At 48.1% G+C, this 27409-nt stretch overlaps 1 protein-coding gene across 3 annotated transcripts; it reads left to right on the top strand.

Annotated features, from left to right (window-relative positions):
• The first annotated feature begins 64 nt into the window (after window positions 1–64).
• Window positions 65–27409, top strand: CFAP96 (cilia and flagella associated protein 96). 3 transcript variants are annotated; one of them, XM_078613223.1, is made up of 9 exons: window positions 65–196; window positions 2952–3082; window positions 5401–5516; window positions 6949–7168; window positions 8518–8655; window positions 9956–10031; window positions 16823–17002; window positions 23208–23395; window positions 26649–27409. In XM_078613223.1, exons 3-9 carry the CDS (start codon window positions 5420–5422, stop codon window positions 26698–26700), a joined length of 951 nt encoding a protein of 316 aa, XP_078469349.1. In that variant the 5' UTR covers window positions 65–196; window positions 2952–3082; window positions 5401–5419; the 3' UTR covers window positions 26701–27409. The 3 variants fall into 3 exon arrangements, with proteins under 3 accessions (XP_078469349.1, XP_078469348.1, XP_078469347.1); XM_078613222.1 differs by lacking the exon at window positions 65–196 and adding an exon at window positions 356–617; XM_078613221.1 differs by lacking the exons at window positions 65–196; window positions 2952–3082 and adding an exon at window positions 4916–5078.

Genomic DNA, 27409 nt, shown 5'->3' with positions numbered 1-27409 from the left:
CGACAGCAGCGGGCCGCGCTTATTAGCCGTGGGGAATCTGAGGCGGTGCGCGTGCGGTAATTGCGGTTGTGGGGGGGACGGTTACCAACCCGGTTTCCAGTGTGAGCACTGAGCCCCCACCACTTTCGTCAACCTCCAAATATTTCGCGAACCAAACCAGACGCTGCTAGTTATTTGACATTGTGTATTAGCCTTGGTGAGGATTTTTTTTATTGTTCCGCGAGCCACCGGGGGGGGGGGGGGGAGCTCCGCGAAGCGCATGTTGGGAACCACTGGCGTTTCGGAATTTGTGTGAGCACGTGGTGAGTGTGGAGGTTCGGAACGCGCTCGCCAACCCCCAGCAAGTGTCCCAACGTGGACGTCTGTTCGGAATGCTCAACTTACTTTTTGGGTCTTTCGGTAAAGCCGCTCTCTACGTGGCTTTGCCGAAAGACCCAAGGAATATTAATTCCTGCAGTCACGAAAGCTTTAAGTGAAGATTTATACTCTACATACTTTATATACATCAAAGCATTGGCGTTATACCATTTGCTGCAATAATACAGGCGTTAAGATGCTTAAACATCGAATGGACATCTATTGCAAGGCATCAAGTCTGTGTGTGACACATGCTTATGGTAAAACATGCAAACGAACTCGGTTGATAGTGATCGATATGCATTGCTGTTGAAACTGATTGGCCTGCACAAGAGACAGCCTCCTCTGGCGGAGAACGCCAAAAGGCGAACGGTACAACGGCAATACGATACCAAGTACTGTATCTTTTTCAAGGGAGACTTGGAATACAGTCATAAGTCACAGTCTACCCTGCCTACCCAACCCATCATACCTGTCAACCCATGAGGTCTAACCCGTGTTCTTGTGCAAGTGAATTGAGTTTGCAGGTCCATGCGGAGTGCAGCCGTTTCAATACGGGCGAACACAATGTGTTGTCTATTTGTGTTTCTCGCTTGTGATGGGACTTTGTAGGATGAAGGTTGAGATGTATAAGGGGCACGGGGTGACCAATACGTTCTGAATTGGTCTGCAATAAGGTAGGGCACCGACAAGAGGTTGACGAGGCGTGCGAGCCGGCCTTGCGATGATGCTACAATCTATGAGCACGCGCTCACGCGCTGCATTGCATCGCTCCATCTCCGCGGCGGATGTGATCTCGGCCGCGTTCTCTCTTCACCTTTGGCTAGAAACTCCCGTCATTTGCTCTCGACCACCGGTCATCGTCCCTTTTAGCCGTGGCCTGCCAAAGTCATCATTAAGCGGTCAAACACGAAGTCTCTCCAACTTGCTCTACAATTCACGTCTCTTTCGAGCGTAATCCAAGGCGCGCAACTGCTTCGCGCGTTTGTGAAATGCTTATTATCCATTGTCTTCTGTTTCTGAGCCACAATATTACGCGTCGTAGCGGGTAAAATGCAGCGATGAAAACTTAATCATTATTCAGGCACAATTGTTGGGGTGTTGATTTGCAACACTTTATTCAGTTTCCCAACCTCACGCAACCTCGCACAAGAAACGGTCAGGAACGGTCACTCGGGGACAACAACAAGGCACGGTGAGGGTGTCTCCATGGTTACAGGACAACATTCAGTCTCCTCTCTTGATTTGAAGCTTTCGCGACTGCAGGAATCCATATTCTGGTTCTTTCGGTAAAGCCACGTAGGTATGAAATACAATTGTATTTTAAGTCCCATCACAAGGGAAAACATTTTATTTTATACCTACGTGACTTTACCGAAAGAACCAAATAGTGTTTCGTTTTCTGTCATCATCCAGAAGTTTATTGACAAAAGGCTGACAGTTATTCCTATTATTTAATACATTACTGGAATAGGAAACATCAGTAAAAGGTTCCATTTTTACCGTAACATACTTTAAATTAGCATATATTATTGGATGGAGTATATGAAATAATGATGCATTGACTTATCTAATGTTATCGATTCTTAAGGCTTTGGTTTTTTTGGGTTAGATCGCGTAAATATATAAATGTGTCGTTAAAACCTACCACCACCCGGCAGCCAACTAGTAAGGGTTGTCACGTAAACAGAACGTGCCAATTCGTCACTAGTACAACACTAGTGTATAGTGTAGTGTATAGTGTAGTGTACTAGTACAGCACTAGTGTAGTGTATAGTGTAGTATACTAGTACAGCACTAACCGGTGTGTTGGAGAGCCAAGCCACAACATTTACAATCCGAGTACGACGTTTCACCAGTAATTACAACTAGCTTCATCAGGCAACAGCCAGATTTGTGGAGAAGTCTTACTGCTTCTGCGCTCTTGCACATTTATATATTTACGCGATCTAACCAAAAAAACCTCTGTAATGGATGATATTGGTCGCGAAAGCCTACGTGTTAAACCTAAGACGAAGTATGTAGTATTACCGTATCAATTCATATGGTTATACGATAACGCGCATTTTTTATTTTTCTGGAGACGAATTTGTTGTTACCTGTGGCACAGCACACGAAGAGGAGCAGGGTAATACTGTGTGTGTGTGTGTTGAACTCCATTCGCACCGTACGTAGCCAACCGTGCTAATCGGATGTGCGGGGTGGGGGACAGCAAAACTAAATGCAAAAGGCAGTTCTCAAGAAATGAGTTTTCAATCTCGACTTAAAAGTTATCAATCCAGATAACGTATGGAAAAGGGGGGAAGAGAGGAGAGCTCGGATGGGAAATCATGTGAAAGGGAACGAAACGAAAGGTGAGCATAGGGAGGAAGAGGCTTATATAAGGGCCACCAGCTGAACGGATTGTGTGTTTTCACAGAGTGTTGAGGGTTGGGGGATAGGCTCAGAGTGGTGGGAGACCACACGCAAGTCACGCGATGTACGGGAGGCTTGAGATGATTTCGATATCTAGATCGGGAGGCATGAGCCGAAGGGATTTTACGTCCCGAAGGTGCAGACGATTTTAACAGATGTGGTGTACATGTATCTTGCAGTGTGGTCACGCACTGGCAGCAGTGGAGAAGGAGCAACCTCTCATCGACGGGAGGTTTTAACAAGAGGTGGTGTTGGACTGGCATCGCGAGCGTAGCCGCATCTTAAAGTCTAATACCAACAACTACAGCAGGTGGCTACACGTTCAATAGGCACTGTTTTGATGTTTGTCTCACTTGGGTTGTACAGAAGGAACTTGATTTATCAATAGGCTTGATTTCACCAGCTAAAAGCTCATTGATACTTCAACGACACCATCTCTATGATACTTCAAGTCTATATTTGAAAGGTGGCCTGGATCAACAAGTGACAACCAATGAAGACTTAACAGCTGTTTACTCTATTTGTAACATAAGTAAACTTAGACTACTATTCCCACAGATTTGGGACGAATCTAAACCGAACCTAAACCCATACCCCTAATCCTGAACCATAACTGTAACTCCAAACCCTACACCCAGACCCCTAACTACAAACCCTGAACCATATCCCGAAATCTTAAGTGTAACACCTGACTCTAACCTCTGAACCATAACAGTGACACCTAAGCCCTGAACCCTGACTAACACCTAACCATAAACCCTAACAATAACCCCAAACCATAACCCGTTAATCATACATGAAAACGAAACAAGTGGCATCCCTTCATTTCGCGAAGACAGTGAAACCCGAGGAAGGTCTGTGATATAAATTTCACCTTGTCTATCATTGGATATAACCAGAAAATCCGGTTGCAGAAGTCACTTCCAAATAAATATTGTCCTATTTAGCTCTTGCCTTAATATAGGGGTTTTTTTGGGGTTAGATCGCATAAATAGAAATTTGTCGTTAAACCCGCCGCCACCCGATGTAGCCAACTAGTAAGGGGTTTGTCGCGTAAACGGAACATGCCAATTCGTTACTAGTGTAATAGAGTTCACGACTCTTGGACGCCGGAGTTGGAGGCACACGGGTTTTATTCACACAGCACGGTTCTGGCATACAACACTAGAGGGGGTGTCGGCCCCCTCACCCGGCTAGCTGGGGATACACGCGCTAGCTACTTCCTAGCCTGCCTCCTAGTCCTCCTCTAACGGGCTAGGGGAGGCTATCTGGCCCGACACTGGTAAGTCGGGCCCGGTACCCTGAGTCCCAGACCAGCGCTGACAAGAGCACCGGCTCTGGATCTCGGGACCACGCCGCTGGCTCGGTCCTGTTCGGCCCTGATAAGGACGGCGAACCAGGGGAGTCCAGGGCTCTAGCTAAGACGTCTTCAGTCTTCACTGGTTAGCTTCACAAGAACCCCGAGCCCTCCCATACATCCCCTTTTATACCCAACCCCCCGCTGAGGGGTGGGGCCCCCCCGGGGTGCCTGGCGCGGACGTCGTAGAGAGCACCTCCCCGTGCACTCACGTAGCCCCGCCCACTGTGTTTGTTTGCCATAAGCTGCCATGCATAACGGGCTCTCTCTCTAACACCCCTACACTAGTACAGCACACCGGTGTGTTGGAGAGTAAATCCACAACATTTACAATCTGAGTACGACGTTTCGCCAGTTATTACAACTAGCATCATCAGGCGGACAGCCAGATTTGTGGCGGACAGCAGCTCTTGCCTGCTAAGAGCATCTGAATCAAAGAGGCACACATACTTCAGTGCAGTACTTGTGTGGGTGAAGTGGTCGGTGGAGTGGTTAGCGCGCGCGCCCCGCGTGCTATGAACCCGGCAACGTGAGAGTTTGATTACCGGCCGTGGCTGACATCAGTGGCCCCCTCCACCGACTGGCACTGACCAGCATGGTGAAGTATGGTGAAACAAAACCCCCCGTGAGGCCTACGTCCAACAATGGATTGACAAGGCCATGTGCATTGTAGACAGTACTCTTTACATGCGAGTGTGTGTGTATTAAGGTATGCCAATCATGCCTTTGCTATGGAACTTATTACCACCCAATGCTGCTACCAAGGCAACAGAGCCACAACACGGCAGACCTATTGTTACAACTACCACCACGGCAGTGGCAACTTAACTTCCCCGATGCTGTCACGTTTAAAATGTGAGCACCGCTACAGCAGCTGCAGCTAAAGTGTAGATATTGTCGTGCTCTACTTGCTGTCCTTTGGAATTCCCTCTTGTGCGGCATATAGAAGGTAAGTGCAGGTTTAACCTCAACCATTGACCGCTGCTCAGTAATACCTGGGGATCTGTGATACTCTCAGCTTCGTGTTGCACAGTTGCATTGTGTATTTACGGCATGTACGTCAGTAAGTACACGTGCAGCCCTTCTGTCAATCAACTGCTGGATGAGCGCCTCCCCAAGCTGAACAGGTTGTGAGGATTATGTGACGATAGTCCACGCTGGTTAATGTTAAAGCTGCAGGGGGAGACCTTTGTAAATATATTAACTGTACCATGTATATGTGTATGCTTGTGTGTGTTTATATTGCGTGTGTTTGTGCGCATGGCTACAAGGGTCGCACACAGCCCAGCCATGCCGAGCGACGGTAAAACAGACATGGAGCGCGTGGGGCTCTTCAGCGAGCTGGGATACATCAGCATCGGCGACAAATACAAGTCCAGCTTCAACAGTGCGTGCCACTCGCTCGCTCACTCACATCACAGAAGGTCACACTCATTACTCACATATGTGCTTGCCACAAATGAACCACGACACCTCGCTGATCTCGTCAAGGAGCATAAACCACCGTCACGCGAACTCCGGTGGTCATCCTGGCAACAGCGGCTTTTGGACGGCCATCGAACAAAGACGGTCACCACATCGCGCGCTTTCAGATGTGCTTCAGCAGTCGTCTGGAACGCCCTTCCCCCCTTTCGATATTAGGAAGCCACTGGAGCTATGCACTGTTAAATATAGAGAACTGCTATTTGTGTTTAGTTTGTTGTCCTTCTCCCACACCTCCGATTAGCATGATTGGCTACATACAGTGCAAAAGAAGTTCAACATACATACATGGCATTGGGATAAAAGTTGTGGGAAATTACAAAAAACTTCGCATTGCCAGCGCCTCGTTTCTGCTGTTCCCTTGAGTTGACTCATCTCTCCCTGTGGCCTCTCTCTCTCCTTTGTCTCATTTTCTCTCTTCGTCCGTATGATGGCTTCTGCACTCTTTAACAACACGACCTTTCTTTGATACTTGCATGCATACATACACACACAACCCTTTTTGTGAGTGCACTGCTGGATGAGGGCCTCCGCACGCTGTGCATCATGGGGATTGTTATTTGGCCACACTAACCACACAACGATCGTACTGGTGAGTGAAGGTTGGTGAAGTCGGGTAGTGGGGGGTCTGAGGGGGATAATGTTGGCCACAGCTGGGAATCAAACAAAGATATATCCAGGTTCAGAGCGAAGTGAATTAGACACTCAAAAGGCCAGGCGTGGTGGTGGTGTAACGCTACCAACCAGCACTGCTCTAAAGCTGGGCTTAGTGGAATCGTGCAGAGATTGTTATGCGCATTAGGCACCTTCCTGCATGGCTTCGAGGTTTCGAGTGAATGGCAGTACAGCAAGTAGATTTCTGACCCTTGTTAGTTACCCTTCCAGGTGTGTGGATTTCCTCTGGGCACTCCGGTTTCCTCCCATGTAACCAAAAAGACACTCCATCAGGTGAAGATGCAGCCCGGTAATGAATTGCTCACACCACTGCTGGTGGAAAGGGAGCTCTAGAACCCCTCTAGAGGGTATTTAGCGTACTCTTCCATTATGGCCAGACTTCTTGGAAGAGATGGGAGTACCCACACTTTACCCCACCACACGCGACGTGCCAATAAACTCACTGCAGCGAACTCATGTATACTGCTGGGTGGACAGAGGTGGTGGGGGGGGGGATAAAAAAAAAACTTGCTCCATTGTTTCAACTGCCACGCTGGGAATTCGAATCAAACCAGCAACCTCTGGGTCACACGTCCAGTGTGCTACCCATTCCTCCAATGTCGCAGTGGTGCCTATTCGCAGTGGTTGATGCGGGCGGTGGGCCCCTGCTGCGTGCCCAACAGAGGCGTTCAACGCGGCGGCCAACCACGGCCGCCAGATGCTAACGGAGGGACCCAAGTCGCGCTCGGCGCTCCCGGCCGGGTACTTCTCGCAAGGGTTCACACGCGTCATGCAGGGCGAGGCCTACAGCGACCCCATCAAGATCCGCCGCCAGCGGCGCCTGCAGGAGGCCAAGAAGAACCTGGGGAAGGCCCTGCTGCCGAGCAGCTGCCCCAAGAAACCGTGAGTCTCTGGGCGGTCGAGGCAACGTGGGCCGTAGAGCTGGAATATAACCGTGCGCTCGGTGGCGCAGCTGTTGAATGTGCAGGCCTGGCAACTGCACTGGGGCTCATGGGCCAGAGGAGCCCAGGCACCTGGGCTATGAAGAGGGGGTGAAATTCGACAGGGAACAGAGTTCGTTATTTATCACTTCTGACAACCGTGCCACACTACTGCATACGTTTATTCATCTGGTGATGTCATGCCGTTGTTTAGTCCATGTGAACGACTGGGTAGTTCTGGGAGCTCAAAATACTCGTACGAATTTTATGTGTAACGAAAATGTAAACAATTAGAATCATATAATTTATATTTTACCATATTTTTATTGAGAGACTGTGTGTTGTCTTAGTGCAGGGGTCGGCAACCAAAATAACAAGAAGAGCCATTTCTTTCCAATTCGGTACAAAATTCAGTAATTCAAGAGCCGCAATGCATCTGAGTACATACTGTACTCACGTACATATCGTCAAGAAGCAGCCCGTAAAGAGCCGCATGCGGCTCCGGAGCCGTAGGTTGCCGACCCCTGTCTTAGTGTGATCTGCAACTGCTTTTACTGTTGTTTTACTGCCTTGCCCAAGCTTAGGAATTGGTGTGCTTATGCAATTTGAACTTATATACTTTATCTATTTCTACATATTTATTTTTAGTGATTTGCTTACCTTACCTATACTTTACACTCCTATTGTTTTTTTTATTGTTGTAACTGACACCGCACCCTGACTGGACATCTGTGAAAAGAGCTTTGCAGCTCATCGGATTTCTCCAGGATTAATACAGATTCTGACATGAGACCCCATGGAGGCTAACAGTCACTTATTTTCAGAGTAACCCTGTGTCAAACAAAGTAAACACCTTAACAATTATAACGATGTCAGAGCTCTGTCCCACCAGTGTCAAGATGGTCAGCTGACATTTAACCAATGTGGTAAATGTAAAAAAATGTGGCAAATGTGCCGTTACGATATCGTTGATGTTCAATCTTGATTTGAAGCTTTCGTGACTGCAGGAAGCCATACTCTTTGGTTCTTTCGGTAAAGTCACGTAGGTAGAAAAATTAAATAAAAAATAACATCCCGACGTTTCGATCGCAAAACAAGCGGTCGTCCTCAGGCGAAAAAAAAACCCAGCAGTGGAACTGCTGAACCAGCGAGAGAGCTGTTACAACAAGGTTATATGATAACCTGACCGCTTGTGTTGCGATCGAAACGTCGTGATATATTATTTTATTTTATTTTTCTACCTACGTGACTTTACCGAAAGAACCAAAGAGTATCGTTGATGTTATTTTGCAACCTACGCTGTGTGCACAGGTCTGGGCTGGGCAGTTACTACGGCACGCTGGGTGGCCCGATCCCAGCCTTGAGTCCAGCCCAGCTCTCCAAGAAGCCATACAGCGCGCCGGGGAGGAACTTTGTCACGAACCCACCGAAGAAAGGAACTGGATATGGGTACGGATGGACAAGTGGGCAGTTGAAACCAGAATGTTGTTTTATGTGTTGCACCTCATCGTCTCTCAGTAAGGTATTGTTTAAATACCCTGAATGTTCTTTAATTTGTCTTTTCTGGAATATTGAAAAGAGGAAGATGGAAGACCTATGACTAGAAGTAGAAGGGAATACATCGTATACAGAGACTTGGGAAGTAACAGTAATAAGAGCGGAGAAGGTGGTGACAGATAGAAGAAGGTGGAGGGGACAGCACAGGCGGATATGCATAATGCTGCCTGGCGATGAGGTTTTTTTTTATTCATGATAATTTTAAGTCTTGGTGATTGAAAGCCTCTTCAGGTGGACTTTTTGGTGATTGTAGCTTTGTGGCTACTTAAACATTCGGGAGTTGATCTGTTATGTTTAGACTCGAGGTGGTTTGCTCTCACGTTTGGTGATGTGACTGCGGCTTTAATGTCCGTGAGACATTCAGATGGTAAGGAAAAATTGCCAAACGACTGCAACACTCAAATAGTTGAGTTTGTGACGGCTTGGCTAAGTAACAAACACACTGACCTCTTTGCTAACAAACCGACCCGTTGTGTACACGTACAGCCTTTGTGAACAGGCACAGCCTTTTTGTCAATCCACATCGTGCATGTGGTGTGGTAGGGGTTATTCGACCACACATCACCATGCTGGTCGATGCGGATTGGCCAAGGCGGGGAGCATAGAAGTACAGTACAATTTTGACTTAAAAGCTTTTGTGACTGCAGGAATTCAGATTGAAATATGCGGGGTACAGGTGCCCTGGGGCCAGCACAAGTGGAGATGGTGATGTTAATGTGGGAAATTAAAAAACACTTGTTGCACTTGTTGGGCACAAGTGCAGTGTGCTGGCCCCAGGGCACCTGCCCCCCGCCCACTTCACTCTGACACTTGGGCTGCGCCCATCTTAAACCTTGAAAGACAGCTTGCCTCTCGGAGTTTACCCCCCTTTTTCACACCTGAAGACGGTCGCTTGTGCTGCGATCGAAACGTCGTGGTTTTTTGTTTATTTTAATTTTGAACCTATCTACGTGACAACAGAGCCCCGTAGCGTATAACGACCTGCTATTCATGTTGGTCGTCTTTCCAAGCACTAGCCAGGCTCAAACCTGCTTCGTTTTTAAGATCTGATGAAAGCAGGCACATTTCAAGTGATTAGTACGGTTGGCTACGTAGGGTGCGAAAGATGTTCAACATACATACATACATTTGGTCATAGGCCATTTCTTGAAGGTGTCTCTGTGGAATGTAAATGTTCGTTTTTTGGTGACAGGTACCCCCAGGTGATGATTGGATCCCTGCCTCCATATATGCCGGACCCGTACGACCGCGCAAAAGAGATCCGCAGGGTAAGCAATTAAGTAATCGGTAAAAAACGTTACCCTGTAGGTGAACTCTGGCTCCAACTGGACAACAAATTCTGGCTCTGGGTTCTTCCAATGTGCACATGTCACACATGGCTGAGAGCTTATAACGATGCGTTACAAACCTCTTTTTAATGAATATCCCAATTGATTTGTCAGACGCAGGTAAGCGACCTGCTGTTGTAAGAGGTTCAGCATAGTCTCATAAGGCACGCACTGAACAAGTACATTCGGCTCACACGCTCGTTAGAAAATAATTTTCTAAATAAAACGCATTCTAATAACAAACCCTCGGCCATGTGTTTCTATGCAACAGTGGTGCTTCGTCAGTCGCGGCACTGATTGTTTAAACATTAATCTGGAGGTCAAAGTTGTTTTCAGTATTCTTGCTCCTGTATTGAGAATCGTATGGAAATTTACCAGCCGTTCATTCATTACCCAGTTGTGACGAAACCCACGGAACACTCGGTGATGCAAGCCAAGGTACAGTTTGTGTGCGGGCACTCGCTGATGTGTGCCTTCTGGAATTGAGCCATGTTGATGAGGGTAATCCATACATTGTACTTTAAAACAAATGCTAAAGACCTGCATGGTGATGAGACAATGAAAATTGTTTCATCACAATTGCTTGACTACCATATTCTCCATATTATTTAGAGTATTTGGCTGCTATAAATTTCCACACGATGAGCCACTTAATTGGGCTATCATTTGTAGCCAGGTCGCTTCTGAAAAAGAGCTATATAGCTTAGTGGGTCTCATCTGCTAAAATAAAAATAAAAAAGAAAGACCCAAAGAGTAGAGTAAAAATAAGAATAGTTAAGTTATAAGATGCTACAGAAAGTACGATACACCCTACGCTTGTGCACGTTCTCAATAACGTTATAACAGTCTGATCTCAGGCACACAACTATCTGCCCAACTTTGTGCTCTGAAATACAGGGGAATGAGTGCCTCTTATAATCCAGAGAACACGACCTTCGATCACGAATCTGGAAAAGCTCATTTTCTGAAATCAGTACTCTATTGTGCCGATGTTCTCTTCTCTTTAACTTCTGGCGTTTGTAACTTGAACAGTTAAACTCAACTATTAACCTATTTTAATTGTAGCATGTAAGGCCTACTGAGCTATGTAGCTATCTTTCAGAGCGACCTGGCCACAGATGAGAGCTCAACGAAGTTGCTTATCGCGTGGAATGAATAATTTTTAGTTTGTCTCATTTGTGCCATTTTGTTAACACTATGAGCCTAAATGTGATTTTAGCATCTACTTTGCAAAAGTAGAGAATTGCTGATTCTCATACCTACAATTCGAGCATGTGTATCGGGATTGCAGCCATCAATTCAACTCGCATATCAATGCATCGTTACTTGCTGCAGCAGCCTTTAACAGACTGTTGGGACAAGTGCTGTTAGCGAGTAGCACCTACGAAGGCCGGCACGGCACACGAGGGGGTGGGTGTCCAACACCACGCAGGTCCACCTTTGTCGTCCCACTGCTAATGTTTACGCACCGCACCAGGTACTCAAGGCCGGGTCGACCTAGGGAAGGCCCCTGGACCAGTTCAGATAATCGCCACTGCTATCAGTCGTGATCGGGAATCGAACTCGGGTTGCCGGGTTTCGTTGCAGTGCCGCAAACTGCCGCGCAGCTGCGGCAGTCGCACTTGGGTACGGACGCAGGCGTCACTCCCCACAAGGGGGAGACCTTCGCATGTGTGCACTGCCGCACGTGACAATGAGGGTGGTTGGGCAGCCATCAGTGGGGCAAACTCGCCTGGGGATTGTTACCATGGGCAACACTGTGTGCAGTGCTTCAAATGAAAAGCAGCAGGAAGAGAGAGATAGGAGGTTTGGTGCTGGTGTGGAAGAAAATGCTGAAAAAAATCGATTCCTAATTATTTCAGGTCAGATCGTGCCTGTATAATGTCAGTGTTCTTTTTTGGTATTATAACCCTCCAACACCCAGCCGAGCCAATAAAACAAAGTTGCCACGCATGCACAAATGTCAATTGATGTGGTTTATGAATAAAACCAGTGGAGTGTTAAAAAGCTCGCAAATTATTGACAATATTTGTAGGACGTTTCGCCGCAAATGAAAGCTGGAAATACTTGTATATGTGCGTATACTTGTGCTGTGTACTTCTATATGTACATGTACCGCCCTTTTGCCAGTCCACTGCTGGATGAGGGCCTCCCCAGGGGCACATTTGACCATACCCCACCACGCTGGTTAATGTGGATGGTTTTATGAAGGCAGGTAGCATCGCCGTGGTGGCATAGATCTACTGTATACTAAAGCATAGACATACAATACAACTATTATAAGAGTGCCGTGGTGGGAAAATGTTAACTCCCTCACCTGGTATGCAGGAGGTCGTGGTTTCGATCTGGACCATGATGCCTGGTTTGTTTTGGAATTTCCAAGTTCTCCCCAAGGTCGAGTGGATTTTTCTCCGGGTCCTCCAGTATTTCCCTGCACATTTAAACACATGCATTTAGAGTATTTGGTCGCTATACATTTCCACGTGATAACTTCGTTGAGCTATCATTTGTGGCCAGGTCACTTCTGAAAAAGGCTATATAGCTCAGTGAGCCTTCACTGGTAAAATAAAAACTAGTTTTTAGTTTTAGATCTTGCTTCAGCACCCTGTGGGGACCACCACACAGCACAGTGCCACAGCCACATACAACAACCGGGCGAGCATCTCGGTTGAACGGCTATCCAGGCTCACCTCTTGCTTAGCTTCTGAGATGTGAGGAGATGAGGCAACCCAATCACAATCGCTGATCCATTAGAACATGTTTACGAAGTTTATACGTCACACGATGGCACTTTCGTCAGAGAAAGCGGCCGGTACACCATGGAGAAGCGCCATTGCGTGTTACTTTGTCCTGCATGTAACGACGACAGTAATACACTTGATTCAGCCAGTGCGATTGCACACTCTGCATCGCCATTATATTGCATGAATTGAGTTTTGATCCAACTGGCCAGGATTGGATGAAGACATAGCCAGCTATTCACCCAGGTAACCGGGGAGAGGCAGACTTGGATCGTAACTGACTTATCATGACAAGCACAAACAGTCACCTATATTTAAGAATGCACAATTGAAGAGTAAATGAACAACATTCATCTTCTTCGTTCTTTCGGTAAAGTCACGTGGAAGGGAAATAATAAAGTAATAACAATTATATTATGTTTTATTTTTATTATTTTATTATTTCCTTTTTACGTGACTTTACCGAAAGAACCAAGAAGATGAATCCCTGCAGTCACGAAAGCTTTAAATCGAAAAACAACATTCAATTAAGAAGAAGAAATAATCAAATCAAGCTTAAATATTTTATCAATGATTCTTGTACTGCCTGGGACACCATTCCAATATCGAACAAGGCTACTGTTGAAAACACCGGTAAAACCAATCAACCTCTTGAGAGGAAAAACGTCACCATGAAAGTGCAGTACTTGGTGAACGTTGGTATCATCTCTCGCTCTTTTGGTTTTGCTGTTACCGTGAATACTTCGTAGGCATTTGCCGTTGTCTGATGTAGCCCTGCGATTGTGTTGTCGGGTGGTACCACGTGTTGTTGGGTACGGTGTCCGACGTTTCCACGCACGTGCTGGAAGCTCCTTCTTAGCTCTTAAAGAAGCTCCCAATGTCAACACGTACGTTGAACTTCCTTCGCACCGTACGTAGCCAGCCGTGCTGATCGGAGGCGCGGCGGAAGGGCGACAGCAAACTAAATACAAAAACAAATGTCGGACACCGTGCCGAACAACGCACGGTCCAACCCCGAATACATCGGAGAGTAGTCGTCACTATTTTGACGAGTTGCGCAGTTGAGTCGGTGATGCTGGTATCTAAAGACGAGTCAATAACTAAAACACACATTCTTAAAAGACTCTCTCTTTTAAACGCATCACAACAAATGATCACCACTCATTAAATAAACTACGCAGCCTCACCCGTCAAATAATTACGAGTCAACGCATCTGAGCTACGTTTATCTTGAAAAGAGCTTTGACATGCGAACTCTAATGGTATGCTAAAATGGAGAACAATTACCTCGCCAATTACTTTAATGGCCACCTGGGCCAAAAATAACCCACGCGCTGAGTCTCGAAAGACAACCCAGTCTCGTAGCTGTTCATATTCAGCCTGCGCACTTTAGCATGGCAATTGCCGAAGAAGGGGACATTATCTCTTGGTTACTCTTAATGGCGCACCTGGTTTGCTCGCTTTGCAGGAGAAAGATCCTCCCACCAACCGTGCGAGTGAGTGAGTGAGCGCGCATTCGTGACCTTTGCAAAGGTGATGTCGTGGCTATGTTTAACTCGCTAGGCCCACTGGGGAGATTTTCAGAGTAGTTCTTTGCAGACGGTAAGCAACCTAATTATGTACTGTCTCGGTAGGTGTCTCATGCATATGTGACCATTTATCTACTTACAACGAGGTGAAAGTCTATTGAGTCTTTTTCAAGGGACACCTAGGAAAGTAGAAAAGTACAAATTGCAACGGTCATACAGCATCAAAACAAATAAAGTATCATCATTATCAACATCTGTGATTAATCCACTGCTGGATGAAGGTCACCCCAAGCTGTTGCCATCTTTTTACGGGTTCTGCAACATAACAATCCACCTAGCACCCGCACGCGAGCTCATTTCGTTGCTCCATCTCCGCGATGGTTGTACTCGGACGTGGTTCCAATCCTTTAGCTACCACCGCCATCACTGCTGTAATCTTATTAACTAAGGTAGGGCTTAAAACAGCCATGCATTCACATCGTCTGAGCACTGAATCTTAAGAACCCATTAAAAACTACCGGGAAAGGAATTGTTATTCAATGTAATGCAGATGCAACACCCACCCTGCCTCCGGGTGGGTGGATCACAGGCGTGCACCACCACCACCACCACGCCATCTCTAAGCAAGGCGTGCACCACCACCACCACGCCATCTCTAAGCCAGGTATAGCTGAGCCATGTGCTAGAGAGAAAAAAACCCATTTAAGCCACAAATATATATTTTTAAAAGATAACCAAGGTATTCTAGCTTAATTGGAACACATTATTCACTCTTCATTTGAAGCTTTCGTGACTGTAGGAATCCATACTCTTTTGTTCTTTTGGTAAAGTCACGTAGATAGAAAATTTATAGATCACGACGTTTCGATCGCAACACAAGCAATCGTCATCAGGTGAGACAAACACAGCAGGAGAGATGGCCGCAAAACAAACTCAACAATTCACATTTTGCAGCCACTTCTAGACTCAACAAAAAAAAGACGTTGCCAACGAGAGGCACAGAGAGACAGACAGGCACAGAGGCATATATAGAGAACGATGCGGACACAGACAAAGAGACAAAAGACACACAGATACAGAGATAAATAGATGGACGAAACTATTCATAGGCACTTCCAGATTGTGGGTTGTCATATTTTTTTAAAGATATCCTTCAAAGGATAATCGTGGAACAGTACTGGATGCTTTAACCTCAGAGTTATGTTAAACTGCACACGCGTGTCCTGGACTGTCTGTGCAAAATCTGTTCACCAATATCCATTATCGAGGTTTTTGGGTTAGATTGTGTAAATATGAATGTGTCGTGAAACCCGCCACCACCCGACAGCGAATTAGTAGGGTTTATCACATAAACTAAATGTGCCAATTCATTACTTGTTCAGCACACGGGTGTGTTGGAGAGTAATTGTAGACGTTGTGGGTTTACTCTCCAGCACATCGTCGTGCTGAACTAATAATAACATTTTGTTTACATGACAAACTTTACTATTTTGCTGTGTCGGGTGGTGGTGGGTTTAACGACACATTTCTATTTACGTGATCTAACCCAAAAAAAACTATTAGGGGTATCATTTAAAATCAGCCGTAGCTTGACTCTTTTTTGTTGTTTTGAGAACATGGCGTTGGGAATCCAAGGATTTTCGAGGTCTCCTACCTTCAGATTCCACACCTGTGTGTTCCCCGGTCATGGGACCAGACTTTGGAAGATCGAGGTGCACAATGGCATTGGAGTGGAAGTGCCCTCTTAAGCCTTCCTGGCACATTCAGTAAAAATAACAGCCTCTGTTTAAATAGGGGGAGAGAGAGAGAGAAAATAATGGTGTCAGTGGCCCAATGAAGCCCTGTAGATAGAACACTGACACCTTTGTCTCCCCCCCCCCCCCCCCCCATTGGGAATTTACTTAGACCTCCTCTGCTTGTATTAACAAAGAAAGCGTCGAAAGTGGACAACTATGTTTCAACCCGAATTAACCGGCCAACGCTTCGTACTCGATGTCGGGAATGGCTGGGCACTCGTCGATTAATATGGATTCGATTAAACGTCGCGGCGATAAAGCCGTCAACAACTTTAAAATGTCCACGTTGAGCTGTTAAAGCTGCTGCAAAGGTGTCGGGCTGCCATGCGTGTTCATGCATCAGTTAACGTCACGGGCAAAGTCAAAATCTTATTAAAGGTCCGTCGACTGAAACGTCAAGATATTCCTTCCAAGTGACAGAATTAACTGCCTGCTTCATTTTTTTTACACACGTGTTATTCTAAGTGTGTGAGATCGCTGAAAGCTGTGTATGTAAGTATGTGGCAGTATGTAAAGCTGAGGTGGCACTCAGGCATCCGTGTGCCCAAAGAGGAAAGTTTTCAAACGGCACCTGCTACCAGGTACTACACATGTGTGGTATAAAAAAACACAGACACTGACGAGGAGAATCGAACACCTGGCGGCGTTTTGTCTCTCGCCTACAGAAGGAGATGGAGACTCACAAGAAGATGGTGAAGGGGGCTCCCTTCCGCCTCAACCTGCACCCCCTGGACATCTTCGACGTGAACCCGTACCGCTCGGACCGGCCCGCCCGCGCGGCCCACCCGCCCCGCGCCACCAAGTTCTCGGAGAAGGCCTTCAAGCCCAGCTCTCCAGCCAAGAAGGTCAGAGAGCGGCCGCCTCCGTTACGGCAAAGGCACCCAGCTGAGAGTGTCATGCTTTCGCTCCCTGCGATAATAAAACTAAATTTGAACTTTTTCTTTTACCAGGTAAAGCCTATTGAGCTATGTAGCTCTTTTTCAGAAGCGACCTGGTCTGCAAATGAAAGCTCAACTAAATGGCTTATCATGAGGACATTTATAGCAGCCAAATACTCTTAAACGAATTGTTTCCAAATGTGGGGGGAAAAACCGGAGGACCCAGAGAAACTTCCACATAACCGCAGGGAGAGAGAACATGCAAACTCCAAATATACAGGCGTCAAAGTTGGGATTGAACCCACTGCCTCCTGCATACCAGGCGAGAGAGTTAACATCTCGCCACCGCGGCACCCAGGGGAGCCTCGCCTAGTTCCAAGACTCTTATTCAATGAAAACTCTAAACACATTTGTTAATAACATGGCCTAAAAAAGCACATAACAGTTGATGTTTCTACTGCAGTGCTCAATGAGGCTTTATGCAATATGTATTTTTGTACTGACAGCCCGTATTTTACTCCGATGCGAGGGACACGGCGAGCGCTCACCGGTAGCTTCACCGATGCTCACGACGGCACCGGCGGTGATAATTGTGACAATTATCTTTTTTTTCTCCCGTCCTGCACGACTCGAAGTGGAGAGCCAGCAAGCCTTTGGCAGGGCCCACTTTAACGTTGACGCGTTGTTTGCGGCGGGCAAACAGCGGGCCACAGTTCCCATGCCATCAAACACCTTTGGCACACAGTGCCCCAACAAGGACAACAATTGAGTGTCTCGTTGAGAAGCAATTATCGGCTCTCGCCCCCCCCCCCCAGCCTCTCCCATCCACTGACACAACAGCAGCTCGGTGCAAACTCGGTAGGCCAGTGGTTGAAAATTGCATCGTGCATTGGTCTTCAATTACATTTCTGGCGAATAAAATTGGCACGTATGCTGACAAGCTGTGTCACACGTCACGCACGCACAGGCGTGATGACGTCGCATTGCATCGTGACGTCATGACGTGGGCATATGCGAGCACTTATCTGTGCCTCTTCCTTGTCTCCAGGTTTCTCATCTCTCTCTCTCTTATCTCTCATTCATCTCACTAATCTGTATCTCTTTAAGTCTTGGGGCGATCCGTAGCTCTCGGTAATAGGGCAGCACTCAATTGCGGTGACGTAGCTCCACTGCGGTGAAGTATGGGTGCAGCCCTTTGCCAATTCACTGACGGATGAGGGGTGCCCCACAGCATGCCCATACTTTACACTCGACCATACTTTACCACGACAATTACTGTGATACCTCCCTTGATTTAGACTTCATAAAAGGGAGAAAATATTACAGTGGCAAAAAGTTAAAATGTTACTTCATCTGCGGGAAGAAGTAGTACAATAGACCTGTCAAGCTTCAACAAGGCAACTTATCGATGAAAATGCATAAAAAAAGCAAGAACACGGCTCAATTTGGCGGCAATTTACGTGGTTAATTTCGCGAAAGCTTATGTCATGACTGTAATCGTGAACTGTAGTTAGGCAGAAATTCTGCTTTAATCTGCGATCCATCGGGCGGTTGTGCTGCATCATGCGAGAGGGTGGCTCGATCGGGATTTGCTGGACCAACATCGGCTCCAACAGAAATCACGCACTCGGAGCCACTAAGCCGCGTTGACTTTGCCGCGTCTCTGAGAATCGTTTCAGACTCATTTTCTCACAGCCGCTGTGATGTTCAGGATATTCGGGGGTGTGGGTAAAGTTTTTTTTTTTTTCAGGGCAGGGGGGGTTGTGTCTGCGCCAGTCAGAATCTGTTTTTGTTGTTGTGCCACTCTTACGGGGTTATTTAGTTGAACATTCACACGTGAATTGATTCGCGTGCTTAGTAAGCAGCTCAAACATCGAAAGGGCCTATTTATAGATATACAAGCAAGAAGTACCCGGCGTTGCCTGGGCGAAAAAGACACACATACACATCGACTTACACACAGACATCGACCCACACACAAACAAACACTTCGACTTACACACACACATATGGACTCACACACAGACATCGACTTTAGACACACACACATGGATTTGCATACAAATCGACTCACACACACATAGACTTACACACAACAACAACCGTCATTCGCCATTAAGTGGCGGTGACATCACCACGACGCTTGTGCCAGGCCACGTGCACCTTGAGGCCACGTGAAGTGTCAAACGCCCGCTGGCAGGAGGTCATGGGGCAGACCCAGGTGCCACGGGTCGACTGACTGAGATGACTGAGATGACTGGCTGATGCACCACCTATGCCCCCTACTGTGCCAACTTGCTGTGCTTTAGTCACCCGGCGCTCCGCTCATTGTTGTGAGCATCGCTCTTCCACCCTCCGTTGTTGTTGGAGGGCGACTGCCTCCAACTGCCCAGTAGCGTCCTTCCCGAGCCTCCTCCACCAAGGCCGATCTTGACACCGCTGGTACCAGTCATCGGCAAGTCCACTCAGCTCCACGTCCTCCTGTACCACATCACTCCATCTCTTCTCTAGCCCGTGCCGCGCCCGTTTAGCCCCCTCGATCCGGCCGAACAAAAGCTGTTTAGGCATGCGGTGGCCGGGCATGCGGGCTACATGACCCAGCCAACGCAGCCTTGCCTGCCGGAGGAGCTCACCGATGGGACTTTGCCCCGATCTTTCAAGGATTTGTGAGCTCCTCACACAATCCAGCCTGGTTAACCCAGGATGGATCGTAGGCAGGCCACTAAATGTTTCTAACCGGCGAAGATGCTCCATTAGAGGGGTCCACATTTCGCAAGCGTAGAGAAGGGAGGGAATGACCGTGGCCGAGAAGACCTGAAGCTTCGTGTGGAACGAGAGACCAGGTAGCTTCCACACAGCGTTACGCAACCGATGAAAAGATAGTGCCGCACCTCTTAGTGGAACGTTCCAGTTTCAGCAGCAGTGTCTCTAACTCCTCCACTGAGAGAGCAGCAATTACCAGATCATCGGCATACATAACGTGGTTGAGCAATAGGGAGCCATCTCTTGACCGCACCCGGGCATCGATCAGCCTCCCATTATATCTGTACCAAATGGAAATTCCTCCAGTACAGCTATTGAAGGCTTCACAAACTACGTGGTCAAAATAGATGTTAAATAATGTTGGAGCCAGAGGACATCCCTGTCGCACCCCAAGGTGTACAGGGAATGGCTCTGACTCCCGGCCACGTAGTTTTACCCGGGCCCGCTCACCATCATGAAGGTCCTTAATGAGCGTGAGCAGAGGGTCAGGGACTCCGAAAGCACGAAGAACAACCCAGAGCCCAGGCCTACTAATGGTATCATAGGACTTACCGAAAAAACCTAAGAGTATGGTATCATAGGCCTTGACCAGGTCAATAAAGCAGAGATGTCGATCTTGTTGGACTTCCCTACACCTCTGCTGTAGTAGACGGACAGAAAATATGGCATCTGTGCAGGACCGCCCTTTCCTGAAACCGCATTGGGGCTCCGCAAGCCTCTCCTCAGCATGCCTAACAAGGCGATGTTGAATAATCCTTGCCAGGACCTTTCCTGGCACACAGAGGAGTGAGATGCCCCTGTAATTGTTACAGTCTGTGCGGTCCCCCTTCTTAAAGAGGGGGACCACCAGGGCATCCTTCCAAACCTGTGAAACCCATCCAGTGGCCCAGACTGTTATGATGTCATGTAGGGCAGTTTGTGCACAAACGCCACCTTCCCTCAGCATTTCGCTTGGGAGATCATCTCTGCCCGGTGCCTTTCCTGGTCTCAGACTCTGGATCGCCTTCAGTACTTCCTCAACAGATGGCACCTCAGCCAGCCACTCACAGGGGGTGACTTTCTTTTCCAATATTTGAGGCACCGCAGCCTCAGCAGGGTCATCCCCACTTTGTGCCACGATGTTTTCCTGGCTGAGGGATTTCCCCTCCCCCAGGACCTCACAGAAATGCTCAGCAAATCTGCAAACCAGTTGCTGGAGGTCGGAGATTGGATCACCGTTTTTTCCCCTAATGATGGTAATAGGTGTGGCGCTGCAGGTTACTTTTTTTATGGAATTAAATAAGGATTTGTGGTCGTGGGCCATTGAGGCAGACTCCATCTCCTCAGCAACCCGCGACCACCACCCATCCTTGCAGTGCCTCATGGCTCTCCGAACCTCCGAGCGAAGGCTGCAGTAAGCCTCCTCATTCTCCGACGTGGGATGCTGTAGCCGATGAGAGTGGGCTTGTCGCTTTTTCTCAACCATCCTGAACACCTCCTCTGTCAGCCAGGGTCTCTGGGGAGGTCTGGACCATGCACCCAAAGCAGCCATTGCAGCTGCATGAGCCACAGTCCTAAACCTCGCCCATTTCCCCTCAACATCAGGAGGAGTGGGGGACGATGCCAACCCCAGCCGCAAGCAATGATGAAATTCTCGCTTGCAACTTTCATCAGCTAGCTGAGATCATGCCACTAAGGGTTTGAATGGGGTCCTGGGTGTACACCCACCACTGGAGTGGAAGAATGGCAGGCACATCTTACAGATGACAAGTCGATGGTCAGTGGGCAGATCAGCTCCACGGTAGGTCCTGGTGTCAAGGACATGGGCCGGCATCCGCTGTTCCGTCACTATGTAGTCCAGCAGATGTTCTTGCTTGGCCCCGGCACGCATCCATGATGTTGTGTGGATGCGCTGATGCTGGAACAGCGTGTTGGTAATTACAAGCCCACGGGCTGCACACAAATCTAGCAGCCTCCTGCTGTTGTTATTGAGCTGATCTGGCCCATGCATTCCAATCACTAGAGACCGGGTGCCAGCATCATGACCAACTCGGGCATTGAAGTCACCCAACAAGATGACTCTATCCCGAGGGGCCACTTTAGCTAGCACCTGTGACAGGAGGTCATAGAAGGCATCTGACTCATCGGCCTTGCCTGCATCCTTCCACGGATGTTTGTCTTCAGTGGGGGCATAAGTCACCATGGGGTCTTATGGCGTGGTACCTGGATACTTTTTTTCAACATAAACCCCAAGGTTTGCGAGCCAAATCCTTCGCAAGTTTCGTCCACAGACACAGATAGACAGACAAAAAAATACATTTATAGGTAAGATATTTTTTACACTATATTAGAAAAAAGTATTGCTGGCTGGCTGGCACGCGGGTAACGTTACCGCACAAATCTGCGTGATGGCGTCACCCGCATCTCACAGAATTGAGATGGGTTCGTGCGTCGCACTGATGTCACATCTTCTCCCTGCCCACCCTCTACCCTGGGCCGTGTATCCGGAGCAAATACACGGCCATTGCAAGTTTTCATTGGGAAAATAAACTCCCTTGCTGCAGAATTCGAAAGCTTGTACAGCACCGATCAGTATTTGTGTTGAATTATGTAAAACAAAATACATTTCACTGAACCTCATGACTAATTCGGGAATGGTCCTGGATTGGGATGGTTGGCAAATTCACAGGGCCATAGAATAGTGGGACAGTTTGCCCTAGCCCTGAGAACTGGGTGAGCCTCACAAAGGCCTGAGGTGCCCTAAATAAATATCCTTCATGTGTAAGACAAACTGGAGCAGCCATAAGAAAGCCATTTCACGTAAGTAGATAACTGACATATTTCAGTATGGATAGGTCAACAACCCACTTACTGTACTGTCACCTGTGCGTACAAGTAGATAATTAACAAAAATCTGTACACACCACACCAGGTACTCATTAGAGGTTGAGTCGGCCATGGGGAGGTCCAAGATCAGTTCAGATAATCATTACTGGTGTTCGTGGCCGTGAGCGGGGAACGAACTTGGGTCTCGTGCATTGAGGTTATTTAGATAACTTTTTTGCAATAAATTTCCACATGATAAGCCACTTTGTTGAGCTATCATTTGTGGCCAGGTTGCTTCTGAAAAAGAAGTTAATACTTCAGTGAGCTTTGCCTGGCAGGATGGGGATGGTCTAGTTTTATTTGTATGTGTTTGGGTGATTTGTTTACCTTTCTTGTACTTTGCCCTCCTATCGTGTTTTGTATTATTTGTTGTTGCAACGTTCTTACCCGCCCTGACTGGAAATCTGCGTGAAAGAGCTTTATCGCTCATCAGATTGCTCCGGTCCAAATAAATATTCAGATTTGTCGTACAGTGCGCTAACCGCGACATTAACGCTCTCCACGAAACACATCCCGTTTGCGCAAACCCTCATGTTTTCGGCAGATGGGCGGCATGAAGGCAGGCACGTTCGACTCGTACCCATCGCACTCGGAGGACGCATACATCGTCAAGCGAGCATCGGCCCTCGCGGGGGGCAGCGGCGGCACCAAAGGAGGGGGCCACGTGTTCCGCCCGTCACCCGGCCCCAAGAGCACACCGGTCCGGAGCATCATGGATGCCAACATCATCAAGTAAAGATGGCCGGTGGTGGGCGGGCAGGCAGCACTTGCAGACAATGGCTCGAGGGGAGACTTGTTCCCGCTCTCGTTACATTTGCTTTTGGATTTTATCGTCGACTCGATGGTTTTCCCGCGGCGTTGCCACTCATGATATTAGCTTTGTGAGCTTTTGGCATTAATGTTGAATCTTCAGTATCCCGAGTATGCCTCTCAGTTTCACTCTGCGAGCTTCGAGAAATAACTTTGAGCCCTAAGAATCCTACAGTTGTTTGACCATACCTCACCTAACCACACTGGCCATTGTGGATTTGTGAAGGTCGGAGGACGGAGCTCCAGGACTGGTTCAGATGTTGCTCGCCACTGATGTTAGCCGTGGGCAGGAATCAAACTCGCGTAGGTCGCAGGTTCATTGGGCTCGTGGCGCTGTGCACTAACCACCGTGCCACCGCGCACCATTAATTGCGAAGACTTGTATGTATGCATGTTGAACTTCTTTCGCACCGCACGTAGCCAATCGTGCTAATCGCTGGTGCGGGCAAAGGACAACAAACTCAAGACTTGTGCAAAACGAGCCTTGTCGTGTTCAGGGCACAGTCTTGAGGGTGATCGGCAAGTGCACGCAAAACAAATCTGAACCATGTTCTTTGCCGACACGATGTTTAATATATTCTTCCCTTTAAGACTCTTATCGTCCACTTGAGTTTAAGTAAGTCTGGCGTCATCGCTTTCGTTGAGAGGGGGTGGCGGGGAGAATAAGAAGCGGAGTGCCTTTAAATTGTTTACGCAGCTCCAGCCCCACAGGTAATCTCTCGCTCAGTCAAGCAGAGCGGGAGGCCCTGTGATGCCCGCAGGGTGGTGGCGGGGAGTTGCCTGATGGTTCTGGGTTGAAAAGTTGACATCGTCACTCATTCCCCCAGCTGTGCTCTTTGTGCCTTTTATAACAACGTACATCACCCCTTTTGTCAGCTCCACTGCCGTTGTTGGTTGTTGGGGGTTGATTGACCATACTTCATCGCATTGGCGAAGGGCTGGCTTAGCTATCGCTCACAATTAATGCACGATAGCGCTTGTGAATTGCCGCCACGGTGGCTAGGAGATGTTAACTACCTTGCCTGGTATACAGGAGGTCGTGGGTTCGATCTTGACGCCTGTATATTTGGAGTTTGCGTGTCTCTCCCCGTGGTCCCGTGGATTTTTCTCTGGGCCCTCCGGGTTTTCCCTCCACATTTAGAAACATGCGTTTAAAGTATTTGGCTGCTATAAATATCCATGCGATAAGCCATATAATTTTTTGGCCAGGTCGCTTTTAAAAAAAGAGCTATAAAGCTCAGTGGGCCTTACCTGGTAAGATGAAAAATAGTTAATAGTAGTTTTATAGTTTATTGAAGTGTCACTGGGTTTGTGCAGTTATGAATAACAATGTTGTGAAACCCCACACCTTACCCTGCCACGGTACATTCTGGCGGATGAAAAGAGCAATTGAGGAAAAGTGCAGGACACGTCGCTGGAAGGGATTATGACCAATGTCCGAGGCGAATGACGGAGCGGCAGCCAATGGAGGCAAAAAAGAGACCCATCCATCGCGGAGATGGAGCGGTGAAAGTGGCCAAATGCACGGGCACTTGACGGATTGTTGCATCACAGCACCGTGAGATGGAGCAACAGCTTGGGAGGCCTCGGGCAAGCGCCAGGGGACCGATGATAGTGTCGATCAAATAAAGCAAACGGATGCTTGTCATCTGTGATTAATAGTCGTCGGCGGTGGCCTGGCAAGCACTGGCTAACTGACGAGCATGCCGAGGGCCACACCTGAGGGCGGTCCACGGAGACGCGTGCCATTGCGCCCAGGCCGTGAGCTCGCAGCGCTTGGCAATGGCACCGCCATCCCCTCCCCCCACCTTGGGCGGGACACTCCCCTCGTCACCCACCCCCAACTCCATGATTGCTGCTCATCCCGTTGTGACTCTAATTCCGACCCTTAGAAACGACAGGGGCATGCGCTTTAATTTTTAGCCACGGGCTCTTTTTCCCATTCAATGGAAGTCCTCCCCTGCCCCTCCCCCCTCCTTCGACTGCCCCCCCTTCCGCCCCCCCTCCCCATTGCCCTACGGTCGGCAACAATAGCTGCGACGATAATAGCGGCGCTGGTCCAGAATGGGGGGGGTGGTTTCTTTTGAGATTGTTTATTTTTTTTGTTTTGACTGTCCGAGTGTATTCTTGTTGCTATAGTCCCCGTGATTAATGACGTTACGATTCGAGGGTGCGTGCGCGTGTGCGCGTGCCCAGCCCCCCCCCCCAGCGTGGCGCTGGAATGTGCCGCCACGGTGGTTGTTTATTCGGTCCCCCGCGTGTGCGCGAGAGACTCTCTTCTGCCTTTCCCAGGCTCGCGTGGCACGGAGCAGGCTCCCGCTCTCTTGGCAGCCGCCGCTCCCGTCGGAATGTCAGGCAGCGCTCGCTGCTGTTGCCTTGCCAACCTTGCCCACCTCATTGACTTATTTATTTTAATTAACCAGAAGTCAACTCTGCAAATTTGTATATATTTTTTACGTATATTTTTGTTCCCCTAATGTTATTCCGGTTGGGTTAACGACGTCACGTCCTAAGACGAATCCGTTTTCATCTCGCACAGTAACACAACCCTTCGTGTTAGATAACAGCCCATGGAAGTGGGTATGACAGAGCTACCTCTGAGATCCCTTCAAATAGTATTTGGTAAGGGGTAGAACTTTCCCACCTACTCTTCTGCAGAGTGGTGTTTGTCGCATTTCAGTCACCGATACACCGAATTAGCAGGAGCTGGAATTTAGCCAAATTAAATGCAGAACCAAATTAATATGGCGACTGGGCTCAGGCCATCAACCCACTACACTTAAAAACCCCGGTTTAATCACAGGCAACTTTCCTGGATCTAAGCACAGAATCTCAGCGGTGCAAGCTCGGCACTCTGACCTGAGAAAAGTCAGTGGCTCCTCTGAAGTTGGAATTTTCTCTGGGTCCTCTGGTCTTTTCCCTCAATATTTAGAAACATGCATTTGAGTATTTGGCTGCTATAAATGTTCACGTGACAATCCACTTTGTTGAGCTATTGTTTGTGATAGCCAGGTCACTTCTGAAAAAGAGCTACGTAGCTCAGTGGGCCTTACCTAGTAAAATAAACGTAGCGCTTCTAGTTTTAGATGATCTCATGCCGTGGGGCTCAGACGGCACCGTCTCATGTCGGGTTGTTGTCGTGTTGTGCTCCCCACCCCATCGCTCTCTTCTGCAGATCCATTAACAGGCAGAACTGCAATCTGGTGCAGCGGGTGATGGCTTACTGAAATCCCCACCCGAGTGTCGTCACGGGGCGCTGGCAGCGGAAGTCTTGGACCTGCCGCTCTCTAATCTTCGCGCAGGGCACGAGGCAGCGGGGGTCCGGCGGAACAGCAGGGCAGCACCCGAAGCCGAGGCAATGACCCAGTTGACCCCCCCAACTTCTCACTTCAACAGCAAACACCGAGACCGTGCTGCGTGCACACAAGGGCACGTCTTGTTGCTTTACATACACACGATCCATAAAAGATCATTTTTGGAAATGCAATGCATCTTTGTCCGTCCCTTCTATCTGCTCGTCATCGATGATGGGGCCCAAACTAATTTCCGCCATGGTTCTCTTTCGCTCGCCGGTACCACCGCTTCACTCGCTCTCAATCCTTCCTCTCAGCTATCTTCATCCTGCATCGATCTGCACGCATGTCTTTCCCCTCCTCTTGCTTCCTCCCAGTGTTGTCTCACATTGGCAAGTACAGTTGATCCTGTCCGGTCTCATAAGGGGGGGGGGGGGCGCCTGAACCACTGCATCGTGCCATTTTTTCAAGTAGGCTTTAACTTAGCAATTTGTTCTCAGGTTCACAAAGTAAGTCGTATGCACATTTATCCCTTGGAAATTAAACACGATAGCACAAAGGTGGAAGATACAATATAATTCAATCACTGTAACAAGAGGTGGATATTTAATAACTTACACAGAATAAAATAAAAGTACAAATA

Source organism: Lampetra planeri, chromosome 41 (genome assembly GCF_965212315.1).
Source record: "Lampetra planeri chromosome 41, kcLamPlan1.2.h2, whole genome shotgun sequence".
Classification (NCBI taxonomy): domain Eukaryota; kingdom Metazoa; phylum Chordata; class Hyperoartia; order Petromyzontiformes; family Petromyzontidae; genus Lampetra; species Lampetra planeri.
This window is presented reverse-complemented; position numbering and strand designations above follow the sequence as displayed.

Excerpts from the sequence above, each read along its gene's own strand:
- CFAP96 (XM_078613223.1), top strand. The coding sequence starts at position 5,420 with ATGCCGAGCGACGGTAAAACAGACATGGAGCGCGTGGGGCTCTTCAGC. Across the intron at positions 5,517-6,948 it reads ATACAAGTCCAGCTTCAACA|AGGCGTTCAACGCGGCGGCC; the intron begins GTGCGTGCCACT and ends CGTGCCCAACAG. Across the intron at positions 10,032-16,822 it reads GCGCAAAAGAGATCCGCAGG|AAGGAGATGGAGACTCACAA; the intron begins GTAAGCAATTAA and ends TCTCGCCTACAG.